At 41.1% G+C, this 16,294-nt stretch overlaps 1 protein-coding gene across 12 annotated transcripts in view; it reads left to right on the top strand.

Moving 5' to 3' along the window:
• Positions 1-16,294, top strand: part of LOC108141337 (myocyte-specific enhancer factor 2) — a 45,937-nt gene that overhangs the window by 25,119 nt on the left and 4,524 nt on the right. For all 12 annotated transcript variants that reach the window (XM_017264644.2, XM_017264643.2, XM_041707322.1 and 9 more), the window contains exons 3-5: positions 1,332-1,385; positions 14,458-14,837; positions 15,763-15,966. In XM_017264644.2, the coding sequence (XP_017120133.1) occupies positions 14,784-14,837; positions 15,763-15,966 (258 nt within the window). In that variant the 5' untranslated portion in view covers positions 1,332-1,385; positions 14,458-14,783. The remainder of the gene's footprint in view (positions 1-1,331; positions 1,386-14,457; positions 14,838-15,762; positions 15,967-16,294) is intronic.

Below are 16,294 nucleotides of genomic sequence, written 5' to 3'. Positions count from 1 at the left end.
GCCAAGGCAGCCAAAGGATGCGGCCACTTGAGACCGGCAGCAGCGGGAGTGGTAATGCAGTCCATCTAGCTCGGGGAAATGTGCCTCATTTGATCTGGGATTTCCTTCAAGTCGTTTATGCAACAAACATCTGATTGAACATAGTTTTAGAATCGTTTGCGACGCGACAGGGGACAATAAACAGCTGTGCGCGAGGTCCTTTCAACTTGCAAGCGGGGAAATACTTCTTAGGGTTTACAGATACAGATAAGAAGGGAGGATTCTAATGTTAAATGAAAAGTGGGAACATAAAGCTATTATTTTAATAAGAAGATTTAAGTTTTGTGTTTAAAAACAGAGTGGCTAAGGCGTCGATTCATTCAATTTCTAGATACAATTCATTCAATTTTTATATACAATTTTTCATGTATAAACCACAAAAGCTGCTCTTATTAAAAATTAAAACTGAGAATTCCAAAATTAACAATAACAATAATAACAATTTAAATTATCACAAGATTTAGAAGAAGAGCAACAAACAATACCATCAAATTGAAAACAACATAACTTTGCTAAATTTATAGGTTTTAGCTAGGTTTTATATTTCGATAACTTCAGAATTATTAAGGAAGCGTTGAATATAATTTGTGAATACTTAAGAGGTTTTGTGGGTGAATAATGTATTAAGCCCGTGTTGCTATAAAATTAGGGTATTTTGTTGCTTGAGTCTCCTTTTTCTAGCCAAATGTTTATGGGGTTGAGTGCGTCCTATATATCACCGCCTCTTATCCAGAAGCTCATTCAGCGCCACCACAATTCGCTGTGTCACTTGTTGAGTCTTCAGATGGCTCATCAGTTCCGTCACCCCCCTTTTTCCCGCCTGAAACACCCGATTTTTTGCTTTGCGGCTCTACAGGGGCCTCGACTTTGCCCGAAGCCACGGGCGAATGTCGCTTTGCATCAGCTTACAAGATTTATGGTATCCTTTCAACTTTAAACCCGCTCTGCTCACTTGTCGTCTGCGGCTCATGCAGCTTCTTGGTTCTCGGTTCTCGGCTATCCACACTTTGAGTCGTTGTTTCGTTGTATCGTTGTTTTTAGCAGGGGGTATGCCGCACATGTGCGGACCCCGACTTTGCCACCGATTTGTGGGGCTTCTGGGGGCGCACAAACAACGCGATGCAGGAGGTCAACGGCGAACGCGTGTGCATTGAACTGAGCGTCATAAATCGCCAGCGACATGGTCGCGTTTTCGAGAGGCGTTTTTTTTTTTTTTGAGTCGCCTCGAGAGTGTTTCCCACTTTTCTAATTTCTAATTTACATTTTCTTCCTTCTTTTCCGCTTCCTTGCAGCGCAAACTTTTGTACCTGTTGTGTCGGCAAACTGCTGAAGGCAAGCTCCCGAAGGTGAGTCCTTAGAACCTGTTTTGTTTTCGGCTTGTTTCACCTTCTTAGGCAGCACGTGCCACGTATTATGAAGCTGGCTAACACACACACACACGATGAGAGTGTGTGGGTGTGTGTGTGCACAAGGAAAATATTTACACTCAATGGAACATAATAAAGGCATTAGGGAAATATTGTGTTATGTGGGGGCATAACTCAAGTTCTGTGGATGGAAATTGTATAAACTTATCAGCCCACCGCAACCCCCCTCTGTTTTACCATTTCCCTCACTTACCTCTCCCGCTGTGTGTGCGTGTGTGTGTGCGTGTATGGGACACTTTTCTTTATTGCTCTGCGAGTTGTCAATTTCCGTGTGTCTGCCTGTCTGCCTGTCTGCTCTTGCCACCAGTTTTCCCCTTCCCATTTTCGCCAGCCAGGATGCTCGGTATTGTTTTTCACAAGTTCAGTTTTTGTTGGATGGAAAAAAGGGACGGTAGTGTTTACATTAGACTGCACATTAAACAACACACGCTGGATTTTTATTTATCGCTGAAATATACATAGGCAACAAGTTTCCTTCTTTATAATCTTCAAATCACAATAAACAATGTTTCGTAGTAACACAAAGTAGCTGCAGGAAATTGTAAAATAAAAGGTTTAAGGTTGTTGATAGTTTTTGTTTGAATGGCTTTAAAGTCTTATGAAGAAAATAATCAAACCTCTTACTAAGTAAGCTAGCTTTACGCCAATGCGTTTAGTTAAGATATATTTTACTGCATAATTTAATTGAGTTTATCAGCAAATATTCCTTTAAACAGACTGACTAAATCAATATTTGACTTTATAAAAGTATGAATCAACGCTTTCATTAACTTTGCACGTTATTTATAGCCTACTTTCCGACTAAAAGGGTTTTTACAAGCTGAAATGTGACTTAAATCGCTTGCCATTGCCAAACATTAAAGCAGTCGAGGCCACCAGCTAACTCACACTAAAAGGTCGAGTCTTAGTTTTCCGCTGTACATGAATGTTTTAGTGTGTTGTCGAGTTGGCTCCACTGTCAGCTGGGATATGCATAAATAACATTGATTGATATGCCACCCACACAGTGTGTTTTCCACGTATTCCGAATGATTTGGAAATTATTACCCAACTCACTGTCGCTCTGTGAATTATATTCCACTTAATAGACACTACAGCATACACTTTATGAGTCCATCAATGGACCAACTTATGAATGAGCAGCGACTCAATTAGCTCACCTTGACTGTTTGCCAGCCGATTCAATTATAAACCTTTTTGCAGCTCGTCCTTGCCCCAAAAAAAGAGTTTTCGCATTAAATATGTGCCATTATCCCCAACCACCTTAAAACAGCCAAAGTGTTGAGTGTGAGAAACTGTGTGGTAACAAGGGAAATTGGTTGACAGTTTTTTGGACCGTAGGCCAGAGCAGTTGGAAGGTTTTTTTATTTGTTGGGCAATGCCTAATTGCAAGTCGGGATGACAGTCAAAGCCAATTAGAGGCAGTTTTCGCATTCTAATCAGGCTGAAAAGCAAGGTTATGGAGGCAAATTGGGGTCAGGATGTATCGGTCGGCTCTTCTTCACCGGCAACTTATCAGTCATGCAAACAGAGAAATGCTTTCACCGTCGCCAAGTCCCTCGATCCTTCGCCCCCGCAATGACACACGTGTTAAGGTGGAATTATTCAGACTGACAGGCAGAAACTGAAACTGAAGCTGAAACCGAGGCTGAAGCTGAAGCTGAGGACGCTGGGAAAAATTGATTAGATTAGGCGAAATTCAGGGGATGTAGAGGTGGAGTGCTCGGAGGGTCCTTAAGCTCGCATTTAATCACATTTAAATTGCACTCAATGCCCGGGGAAATTGATTGAGATTTTTATGAATTACTCAGCAAGTCGGGGCCTTAAGCCCGTTTAAGTCGTGCAATTGAAATGTAATTAGGCAATGCTAATGGCGACATCTAAACCCTCTCTTTTTCCGGCATGAAGACCAATTACTTGAGCTTAACTTCGCCTGGCTTCCATCACATTTTTTTTTTCGGGAAGTAGCATTTGCATAATTGATACCACCGCAGACATTTTTCAATTTCGAAATCTCGGCAAGCAATTAAAAAGATGTTTTCCCTGTAATTCCGTATGCTTACAACCCTCCGAATACACTTGGTACTGGGTACTGGGTACTCTGTGCAGGAAGGGCAATTTGAATGAGATTTATGAAATTACCTACGCAGCGTTTACACAAAAACAGCGAAGGAGGGCAGTGCCAGTGGCAGTGGAGTGGGGTTTCACGTGGTCGCCTGGCTTGGCTTGGCTTGGCTTGGCTTGGCTTGGGGTGTCGGTGTCTGAAGATCCCCCTGAAGAAACCCCTGCCAAGCAGTTAAGTCCGACTCAACACATTGAGAGATCGGTGCTGCTGCTGCTGCCGCATGTTGCACATGTGTTGAGTGCATGCAACATGCAGCATTCAGCATACACCAGAGACGAGAGACCAGAGACCAAATAGCAGCATCCAGGGTGCATGGTCATGCGCAAATCACCGGGCGGCGTTTATTGAATTAAGACTGTCGACGACTGTTTGCAGTTGGCAGTTGTCGCACCCAGTGTAAGCGTTAAAAGTCACAAGGACACTGGATTCTCAATTCTGGGTTCTGGGATGTGGGATGTGCGAACTGGGATCGTCCGATATACACACATGGATCGGAGCAGCAGCAATGCTGGCCTCTCAGCCTGCAACATTGTGGCGCCGACGAGAGGCGAGGGCCATAAAACGGGTAACGTGGTCGCGCTGCACTTGGGATCGGTTATGCGTGATTTTTACAGAATCCACTCAGTCGACGAGGACGGGGAAATATCTGTGGCATCTGGCATTTGCATATTACTCTTGAAGTCACGTTAAAGTTGCGCCTATTTAACTGCAAGTGCAATAAGCACTAGCCCCCTTCGAAATCCTTTGTCTGGGCTTTAACTATCACTCTAATCTGTCAACAAAATATATTATTGGAAACATGTAATTCCAATCTTTATATGAACAACTAATAGTAGTATCAAAATGAATGCACAATCATTTATATAACTCAAGGTTTTTTACTCAAACTATTTGTGAAGAAAAGATGGTAAGCTGTTATATGCCATTGACACCTACGCCTAAAAAAAAAGTTTGTATAATTTTTTAAATTTTTAAAATGACTTGAAGGTTCTATTTGTCCTTAATACAAGGAGGCTAAAAAAAACAAAGCTTTCCCAATCCCTAAAAAAAATCGAATTTTATTCTCTACTAAACTCTATTGAGTTCAAGTGGGGGTTCCTGTATCCTTAGTTTGTTATCAGTTATCCTGCGTAACCTGCATAACAGAGCGTGTTTAACGTAAATAATATCCCGCTTAACGGAACAATAGGCGGGGTCTGGGTCACAGGGGGCTTGGATCCCAATCCCACTTGGCTGGGGAGTCGCATTCACAAATTAAGCCCCAAACTTCTGGCATGTAACTACTTTACCTCTGTCTGAATAGGCAATCATCAATCGAGCAGAAACAATGAATGGTTGGTTGCCACCCGCCCTAGGATCCCAGGATCCCCTGGCTTTCATTCTTTTCCGCTCTTACTAGCTCAAAATGTTTGTGCTTTGTGTATTTAATATACCCATTAATCGGATAGTATAAAGGTGTGTTGTGTTTGTGCAAAAGTACCATGAAGAAGAAAGAAATTTTGTGTTAAAAGTCAGACAAATAATATTTTCTAATAGCCCTAAGATATATAAAGATATTTATCAAAAATTGTACATTTTTATAAAAGGCATGGCAACCCCTGTAAATAAGCAACAAATTTTGTAACAGGGTAATGAGTAGTGAGTATCGCTTGGCATTCTTATTTGCTTCTTTTTTGTGCTGCCAAACGCAGGTCAACAAAGTTTTTATTGAGCTGCGTTGAGGGGGGAGAACTAATGGTGGGTGGGTGTTTATAGAGAGGATCCAGTGGCAAGGACAAATAAGTAAAATACACACAAATAAAAAAGAGAGGGGGAGTGGGGGTGGAGGAGGTCCTGGGAGGCAGAGAGATACGGATACAAGGAAAAAAGGAAACCAAAGCGATGTTTAAGCAGGGGAATAGTGAAGGTGATGGGTATGTGGGGGATAATTAACATTTATGAGGGGGTGCTAGAGCGGGACGGCAAGCTCTGCGAGTGAAATAACTGTAACTGTTGCTGATTGATCAAGTGTGAGGGTGTGTGTGTGTGTGTGTGTGTCTGGCTGGGGCACAAACAAAAACCATATGTTCTCGTTTGACTCCCGCATGCACGCACTCACTCACTCACTCCCCCTCTCTCTGACTCTTGCTTTCGTTGTGAGTGAAAACTCAAAGTCAGCGCCTGCGCACTCCATCTCTCTTTCTCCCGCTCTCTCTTTTTTTCCCTTCTCCTGTGTGTGTGCGATATTCTGTTACACAAAAAGGCAAAAACAAAAGGCACCGTTAGAAGGTGGGCAAGTGTGAGTGAGTTGTGAGTTCACCACGAAACGAAAATCCTCAACGCGAGTGAGTGTGTGTGCGAGTGGGGCTGAGAGAGAGCCTGTATCTGCAAGTGTGTGCGCGGGCGTATCTGTGTGTGCGTACTTGGCGTTACGACGTCAACAGCGGCGTATCCGTCAGTACGTTTGTACGCGTCCGCAGCGCCGCTTCTTCAGTTTTTCGGTTTTCGGAATTTCGGCTCTGGCAAAGGCACAGGCACTGCCACTGGCAGATATTCAAATCAGATCCGTTTGCGAGTTCGATATTTTCATTCCGAGCCGATCCGTACCGATTCCGCTTGCGATTCACAACAGATAGAGATCCTCAATCGAACGCCGCGAGAAATTATGCTGGCCCACTGCTCTCGCTCTACGCGCAATAATTTATTTTTACTCCATATAAACAAATTCAACGTCTATTTCCAAAAATAAATGAGCAACAATAATAAAAATAACAACAGCCGTCGGACAATTATAAGTTTTTATTTTTAACTTTTATTTGCTGCGCCCGCCGTTGTGAAAACCCCCTCCCACCCGCGCCCGCCTCACCGGACTTTGTTTATATTTACGAAAGCTAAGGCACACGACAAACACAACAGCAAACATATCACTGACTTGCATTTCGCCTCGATGTTTATCGAACAAGCGGCGTAAACAAAGCCCGAATTCAAACAATAATTCAATAATTTGCATCTCAATTGAAACGATTTTCGTGTGTGTGCGCGGAAACATTTGTGGAAACACCTTTCGAGCGACCTGGCAGCTGGCAACTGGCATCCCAGCAAAGTTCAAAACTAGTCGGTTTCGTTTCTATTGACCAGCGTGTTTTTGAGAACATTTTTTCGAGGAAACGGAAGCTCTGGTGAAAAGCGATTCATGTAAGTGTTCATCAACTGTAAAGGAATGTGAAAGTGATTTGCTAAGAATTTTCGGAGATATTGGAAACATTTTTGAGCTTCACAAATGCTAAGATTAAAAATTTGAAAGCTTTAAAATATTATTATTATTAATTAAAATATTACAATTAATATTAAAAATGTTCTAAATGTTAAATTTGTAAGATGATTAATCGAACATTTGCATGTCTCATAAATTTATTGAATTTTAAAAATTTTTAGAATAAAAAATGTTTAAAATGTTTCATTTTCAAGTTGGAGATGGTAAATTTGCATGTCTCATTACTTTACTATGGGTTTTTTTTTGTGTTACTCAGAAATATCAATTGTGCTGTCAATGAAACAAATTTGTAATCGATGTGTGAATTTCCTTTAGAAAACTTAAAAAGTATAGAAGTGTAATCATCAAAATGCAAAGATACCAATATAATTATTTGTGCTGAGGTTTTCGTTTGTTCATGCACGTATCGTTACTCCCAAAGGCTTAGTAATTATTTAGAGATCATGGCGGGGCCGTAAACCGCTCCTTTGATAGGCGGCCGATAGGGCAATTTGATTATCTATAATTTACAATTACAAACACACTGGCAGCCGGCATGTCGGTTAGCAAATAATAACCATCGGCACACTGACGTCATCGCTGGCCAAACGATTGGATTCCGCGGAAAAAAAGATATCGGCCGTTTTGGGTTTTCAAATTGTGCCTCACTCACTCCCTTTCAATTGATATCGTTCGATGTTTCAATTTCTTTGCCCCGCGATTTAATGCTGAAAGTAGCTGACATATACGGACAGGGGACAGGCGACACGCACATACAAATACTATATATTGCCCGCGGCTGATAAGCGATTTTCGTATCAATATTGAGGGCCCGCGAGAACCGCACTTCTCCAGCGAAGTTCAAATCCATTTTCCCTGCTATCAATTTCTTTTGCATGTAGTTTTTATGGCCGGACCAATTGGCAAACTGACTAAATGACTAACTGACTAACTGGCTGATTGACTGGCTGGCTGGCAGATTGGCGAATTTGCTGATAATTGTCTGCACTTTGTTTCAGCCAGCAGTGACAAATGCAAAAAGAGAAACGAGGCGGGCGGAATTATAAATTCTGTTATCAGCCAGCTGGACATGCGTGCAATGCACTTTGACACCTACGCAGGATCTCGAATACAAAAAAAGGGGATAGTGTTGGTTAAACAGTGGGTTCCAACAGCAAACAAAGCAATTCAAAGGCGATAATCGCTACAGATTTGCCTTGGACTTAGCCATGGCGATTACCGATACAAGATAAGGACATTCGGCATTGCAGTGCCGAGATAATGGGACCCCACCTCCGATTACGATCACGTTTACGATCGCCACCCTCTGGGATCTTGAACTATTTTCGGTGGTGCTCACGTTTAAGCCACGTTTTATGATTTGAATGTGTAATCAGTTGGGAATTTCAAACGACAATTTATAGTGCCTTAATTTAAAAAGAGTTCGGTTTGTATTAGAGCTGTATTTGTTGTCTTAAACACACAATTTGTCTCATTTATTTAATTAATAAGTAATTAAATAAGTTCTCAAATCCAAGCTATGTTCTAATTCAGACATTTCAATTTAATTATACATATAACATTAAATTTTGAAATTTATTCATGACACATATTATATTTATTAGCTCAAAAAAATAATATTAATAATTTATCCATTTCTATATTCCTATAAAAAAAAACAACAAGTCAAACAATGAAAAGAATTCAATCCATAAAGGAAAACCCAACTTACATCTTATCAGGTCAAAATAATTTGTTGGCAAATTTCTCAGCGAAAAATAGTTGAGTTATTGTTGCTGTTGTTGTTTGGTGCTTGATAAAAAAATTCGCAATCAAAATTTGCTTTATTCGGCCGTGTGTTTTTGCTGCGGCCACTATCTGCCATCGAGAGCGAGAGTCTTTCTTATCACACGAGCTCACAGACAAACCGTACGAAACACGAAGGTGTTGCCACCAGTATTGGTGAATAGTAGTTGTTAAAAAACAAATGTTCCTTTTGCCATTTGCCGTGTTTTTTGGGCTCTCGAGTGTCTGTGATAATTATGGTTATTGCCCACTGCCGCCTCCGCCGCTCTTCCTCACAATTATAATTATTATTATTATTATTATTATAATGATTTCTTTCTGTTTTTGTTTGGCTCTCTCTCCCACACTCCGCTTGGATTGGCACTAGTGTGTGTGTGTGCGTGAGGCGGCGATAAGATAGAGGTACCATAGTACTAGGTGTACTTATGGGTGACTCGGGGCCCGAGAACTCAAATTTGCTCGACTACCTTAACACGAGACGCGTGTTTCGGGCAAAAAAGTAAAATAAAAATAAAAAGAAACAGAAACAGAAATAGAAACCTTGGATTTCGGTGTACTTCTTCTCTTTCGCTGGCATTTTTGCAATCGAAATTGTTGATAAACAGGCTGCAGGAAAAATGCCATACCAGATATCAAAAGGCCAAGTGCTTGTGCTTGCCGAAACATTGGAAATCGAAGTGTGCAGATATTTCACTCACTTTATAAGCAAGAATGTTATCGCAAGTATGATTTCTTATGCCATATAAAACAAACACGATCTAAGTTTGGAATTTTAACAAAATATGAATTAATTGTAGAATTATTCCTGGATTATATGATAAATCACTATCGCTACCAGAAATATTATTAATATTTGAACAATACACTTTATAAAAAGTGTCTTATTTATTGTTTGGGATTAGTTGATAAAAAATAATCAGAGGTTTAGAAAAACAAGATAGAATAGTAAGAAACAGAAATGTGGGTGTTTAATTTAAAAGGTAAATTTTAAAAGATTTGTAAAAAAAACAAATATGTTTATATTGCCAAGGAATACTGTTTAGCATTGTAAATAGTAGCAAATTTTTAAGAAAGTGTAGATTATAACAAAACATTGCAAAATGAATAGTTTAAAGACCTATTTTAAGGAAGGTTTTTAAGCAAAGGTTGCTCAACAATTCTTAGCACTCTTTAAACTTTTAATTGCTCACATTGTATTGATGAGTACCCCGCAACTTCTTTGTGGAGTAAATTACAGTTCTAAACTCAATTTCCGACCGCCTTCGACCACTAAAAAAGTTCCGCATCGGTGGCAATCTCAAACGACGCGTTTCTCAGGCGTTTTCATCGCGTCTCAAAGCGCGCGCGTGTCTTTAATTAAGTCAAGATTTATAACCAGAGTCGCAAGAATGCGTTAACTGCGGCACATTAACAACGATAACAAAAGTGGGGGACATTGACAGATCTTGGCCGGATGAGAAGTGAAAGTGAGACGGGCGACCAAGGAAGTTTAAACATTCCACAAAGCTGAGAACTATTTGATTGAGAAAGGCTAACGAAAATGTAATAGAGACATTCCTAAGTTAGTTAAATATATAAACCCCAAATATGTGTATTAACTTAATGGCAGGCGATAAATTAAGAGTTTTTTAAACTTGAAATTTGGCCGGGCAGCTGCCATAAAAACGGAATTTATGAAAGGTCTCGCCTGCCTGCCTGCCTTCTCTGTCGCTCTAATTGAGGCTGTGAGCTGCGGACGGTGAGAGATTGCATTCAGATCGGCTCATCTCGCTGCTCGATGCGACCCAAACTGGTTTCGAAATCGGTTCGGAGTTCATTCCACCAAAATACGGAAAAGTTTAAAATTTGCATAAATTTGCCCGCAACAAATGCTAATTGAGCGCAATCAAGGCAAGCGCAACAAGTTTTCGCCTTTTAAATGCCTGCTCATCGGAGAAAAAGCCAAGCCGCAGAGCGTGATTCACTAAATCAAATCGATAATGCGTCCCCCCGCCTTTGTTGGCCCAAACAATTAGGGAAAACACAAAGTTGCTAAGTTGCTAAGCAGTCGGATTTCCAAATCCGAGTGAGAGTCCGAGAGGCTGAGCAAAAAGCACCCACATTCTTGAGATTTGTTCTTGGCCATTTGCCTAATGATGTCGCCGCTGGTTGTCTTTGGGCCAATTAAATGGAGAATCTCTGGCAAACGTGTGACGGCAGTTTGCTTCGTTTTAATTGCCCGACCACAAGACAAATGTCTTGACACACATCCTGACTCGGCACATCCTTCCTTCCTCAGCTCAAGTGCCGTGCCGCCTTTCCATTTCCACATCCACATCCACATCCATTTGCCTTTGCCGTTGACCCAGTGAAATGCGAGGCAGCAGCCCAGTTCAACCCAGCCAACTGCAACCGCAAATGGTTAATTGTTGCAATGGAAACCGTGTTAAGTTCTTTTCGGCCCCCGGGTTACAGAATCCACCGCCGCACATCCTTTGTTTTTCCACAACCACATTCGGTGGCGGTGATTAGCCCTTTTCGAAATCCCCCTGCAATTAGTCAAATATCTGTGCTGCCATTCTTGATTGTTTTCGCTGGGGCCCAACACCTGCACCACTTGAAGTGCCGCTTGACTAAACAAACACTGCCCCATTACTATACCTACCTGTGTATACGCCGCGAACGACGTGACCATTTGATTTATAAAGAGTTTTTGGCAACTTGAAATTCTTGCAAGATTAGATACTGGGTGGGCAAATGATTCTCCCGCTCAATGAGAATGCAGATTTTCAATAACTTTGGAGTGGAACTTTGGTAAAGACAGATGGGGGTAGGTAGTAAACTGGTAGGTAAAATTAAACTTGATGAACCATTAAGTTAAATTAGTATTAGAAAGCATACAAAAGATATCAAAGTACAGATAATACTGCTCTAAAAATATTACATGAACAAAGTCATTAGAAAAATACTATGTGATATAAATTGTAATTTTTTATACTTGTTTTTGTTTAGTTTGCACAGTTTTAAAACTGCCCTAAAAACCTAGTTTTATTTTTACTCCGATTGCCAAACTGTAGTAAAAGCTGATTTCTGCTAAAAAACGTTGATTGCTTTAAAAAAAAACTTGTTCAGATTAATGATATAATAAAAAAAGAAACAGTTTTACATCTTTATCACTAAATATTTCATACCCCAACTATTTTTGGCTTTAAGGAAACATTTGAGTAACGATTTTTTGACGTACATCTTCAATGTTTAATCAACCTTATGTAAACTCTTTTGACGTTTAAAACCCCCTCGTCCTAACTGCTTTTTAGTTGTCTCCAAAGCAGCGTGAGTGTAATTCAATAGCAGACGCTGATAAGTATGCTACAAAACAGGACAAATTCGTAATTCGAGCACTTGATATCCTGCTGCTGTCTGCCACATGGCCTTGTCGTGTACGCCCCATTTGCCGCCCCCCCCTTTTCAGCCCCTCATCCTACATATCTTGCAATTGTTGCAATGACGTAGCCAGTCACAGAGCTACACACACTCACACACTCAGTGGCAAGTGGCATGTGGCCACTAATTGACTCACTTGCGGTGTGATAACTTGGCTGCTTTTGTTCGCGCCTTCAATTATTCATCTCCCGCACTGACGCACTTGTTGTAAAAGTTGAATTTCCGCACCTTATCGGTACACTGAAGAAGTGACTTATACATGATTTACTGCATTGGGTTCAATCGCAGGATAATCCCTTGAGCGGCAATCAAAAAAAAAAAAAGTAACGGTGAGTGGCACATCCTAAGCGGATTAGGTGTCCCTTAATTATGGCCCAAGTGCTTAGGCCAAACACAAACACAAAAACAAACACGAGCAAACAAAGGCCACAATTTGTCCTGCCTGCCTGGATAGAATTTTCCAAAATCTAATATTGATTACTAAACGGATAATTATTGATTGGGGGGTGGGGGCATATGGGCATAGGGGAACCACTGCGTATACTTGATACCCTATCTTCTATCCGCATTTGGAGCAACACTTGCCGGTGGTCATGCCATTTAATCCCTGAAGGAGAGTCATAGTCGAGCAGCTCTATTCACTCGGTTGCCAGCGAATCAAATGGTAGCGTCATCAATATCATTATCGATTCATTCCTTATGCCCGGTTCCTGCTTCCATTTCTCATTTCTCATTTCGTTTCTTTTCCATATCAATAATAAATGTTCGAGTCATCGAATACAAAACTCACGCATAATCATGCCCGAATACAAAGCAAGGAAAAATGGGGAAAAGCGGGAGAAAGCGGGAGAAATGTAACGAATTTGTTGAGTGTGTCCTCGCTGTTGTATGGGAGTATGTGTGTGCTGGCTTGGCTGTCACACATATTCGTCAAGGCTAAGACCCCACCCCCCTTCCCATCGTCCTGTCACAACCCATTTCGCCCCCTTTGGCCGCTGGCACAGCTGAAAGCTGAAGCATATTGCGTAGGTCGCTGCGTGAGTTGAGGAAAAGTGAGAGGGGAAAGTGGATTGGAAGTGCGGGGGGTGGGAGGAAAAAAAAAAGAAAAAGCGTTGCCAAGGCACTTGTTGTTGTTGTTGTTGTTATCCCGAGTCCTGGCCTAAGGACAAACAACAGGCAAAGACGAAAAGGAAGACCAAAAGAATAAGGAAACTGTAATTTATCCTGCTCGATTTTCTTTTGCTTAAACACTGAGAAAAAATTGGTATCTAAAATCGTTTAAATAAGATCTTAATTTCATATTGCCTTTTAAAATTGTGAATCTTATTGAATTTAATTTTGATAAAGAAATTATTAATATTAAAATAATATTTTTACTCAGTTTTGATAGTAGATGTATTTTAATTTAGAGCCATTCATTTAAATTTAATGGTAGTTCTAATGGATACTTTAAATTTTGATATAGCGGAGATAAATTGTAAAAAAAATATACATATTTGTATACATTTTGTGGCAGGTGATAAAAAATCCTTATTCAAATATATACTACATATAAATGCCTTCAATAAAATGGAATTTGGTGAGAAAAGTAATGCAAAACAGACGTTCTTAGATAAGTAGTAGTAGTTATTATATTCCTGTTGCTTTCAAACAAACATCATTTTATCTCAGTGATGGAATTGCCTGGCTTAAAGGAGCCGTGAGGGGACCTGTGGATGTTTTTGCTGGCTCGCGTTTGCCAGCCACGTGCCGCTGCCGCACAGGGAAGGAAAAGCTGGTGAAAAGCGGGTGAAAAGCGAGGGAAAACGGGGAAATGCGACAGAGCGACCCAGCTTCCGCCGGAGCTCTTGAGTGTTGCCGTTGCCCTGGGCAATCGGAAAAATGCGATCTGGAGTGCCGCTTCCGTTTCCGCTTTAAAACTGTTTGGCTAGTGAACTTGTTGGCAGCATCCTTATTGATTTAGTGCGTTTGTGTGAGAGTGTGCGAGTGTGTGTTAAGTGAGCGTTGGCAGGACATCAAAGCGAGTGGATCTAGGATCCCAGGGTCTCCGGCGGAGGGACAGCGCGAATCTAATCATGCGTAGGGTCCGTTGGAGGCAGCGACATCAATTAACTGAAGCCAGCCCATGAAATAGGTCATCGCGGGCGATATGTAGTACATTTACGACACAACTTGCTCTTCATTAGCGGTGCATTGAACTTTCAACGCCAGTGGAGCGATGACAATGGAGTCAGTTGACCGCAAATCGCAAATCCTGTCCCGTCCAGCTGGAAAAGCCCTTTGAAGTAGCCAGCTATGTGGGTTAAATGGTCAGCCATTACTCCCCCACTCTGCACTCTCCACTACCTATACTCTAAATCCCACCCATTACTTATCTTTTCTATCCTGTTCATCTCTCGTTGCAGTTACCTGAGGAAACAATTATATAAAATTATATACACACCTATATATGTATACACAAAAAGAGAATTTGCCGTTTTGACAAGCCGTCCACTTATACAACAAAAAGAAGGCATAATATATAGATACTATATATATATATATATAAATATGCCCCACGTCTGCCACACCAGGAAGAGCCACAGCAATCCGCAGGGCAGCGACTAACTGAGTTTTCCCCATCAGCTGCCGGAAAATCCAAGCAGCAAATCAGCGACCAAGCGAGCAGGAACATCAGCCAAGGACATTGTCATCTCAGTTACAATCGCAGGAGGATAGGAAAACTGTTGCCATGGGTCGCAAGAAAATTCAAATATCACGCATCACCGACGAACGCAATCGGCAGGTGAGTGTCAATAGATGTTTGCCAATCCCCAGCAAATAACAATAACAATTCCGTAATTCAGTGAGCAACAATTGTTTGCTCCGAATTGGAGCTAACAGTTTGCCATGGCAATTTAACTTAATTAAGACAATGATAAAGCACTGGAGGTGAATCGATTTAAGGCTATTTAATTGAAATTGAATCGGTGTCGAGAAAGCGTTTCCTCATTAAATTGTTACAATGAATTAGTTGATTGGTGTCTAATCCAATCTAATTTGTTGTTTGATTAAATGACACGATTGTGAAGTTTAGCATTTGCTGCAATCTAAACAAAATGCAAATATTGCATTCTACTGAATTTTCTATAATTGGTTATGTGATTACTGATTTTGAATTTTCAAATTTAAAGTAATGTTTTGAAAGTAATTTCATTTTATGTCCCTGTTCACAGAAAGTAAGCAACAAATCCTTAAGAAAGCTTACAGAAATGTACTCACTCATATCTTAAAGTGGACTTCCCAAACCTTTTCCAAAGGAAAGGATCCTATTTTCACTTACCATTCCAATTTTTTAACTGGCAAGCGTTGTGTGTCGTGTCATCGCAGGTTTTTCCCACTTACTTTCGGCTGTGGCTAAGGCGATGTCTTGGCCAAGCCATAAACGCGTCATTCGCCGGCAGTGAAAAGAACAAGGAACAGTAACAACTTGTTTATTGTTCTGCCCCTTTGGCCTTGACTCGGCCATAATCGATTCATTACCAACTAGCCAGCCAGCAAGGGCTTGGGCCACTTGGCCACTTTGCCACTTTACCACTTGGCCACTTGGCCACTTGGCCAGGCCACTTGGGCTAAGGCCATGCCTCTAATTACATTTTCGAACCGCATAAATATTTGAGCACGGGCCGTAATTGAACGCACTTCCGTTTCCGGTTCTCTTTTCTCCGCAGGTGACCTTCAACAAGCGCAAGTTCGGCGTGATGAAGAAGGCCTACGAGCTGTCGGTGCTCTGCGACTGCGAGATCGCCCTCATCATCTTCTCGTCGAGCAACAAGCTGTACCAGTATGCCAGCACCGACATGGATCGCGTTCTGCTCAAGTACACCGAGTACAACGAGCCCCACGAGTCCCTCACCAACAAGAACATCATCGAGGTAAGTTGCAAGGAAAATGGGGTGGAAAAACGGACTGGAAAAGCGGGGAAAATCGGGGAAAGAGCGTCATTATGCAAATTCAAGTGAGTCGTGAAAAGCACAGCAGTAAATGCAGTAGTAGAAGGGTGCAAAGCAAGGGGGAACTTGACGGATACTGGAGAAAAGCTAGGAATACCCTGGGGTTTGTAAAAATACGCCTATTTAAAAAAGTCTTTTTCCCTTTTACTATAATTGCAATTTACTTCTTGATTTAAATATTTAAACAGAGACTCAGCTGCCTTGGAAATAATTTTAGAAAAAGCTGTTCTTAAAAAAGGTGTTTAAAAAT

Source organism: Drosophila elegans, unplaced genomic scaffold, assembly GCF_018152505.1.
Source record: "Drosophila elegans isolate 14027-0461.03 unplaced genomic scaffold, ASM1815250v1 contig_183, whole genome shotgun sequence".
NCBI lineage: Eukaryota > Metazoa > Arthropoda > Insecta > Diptera > Drosophilidae > Drosophila > Drosophila elegans.
The sequence above is the reverse complement of the archived record's forward strand: the minus strand, read 5'-3'. Positions and strand labels throughout refer to the sequence as shown.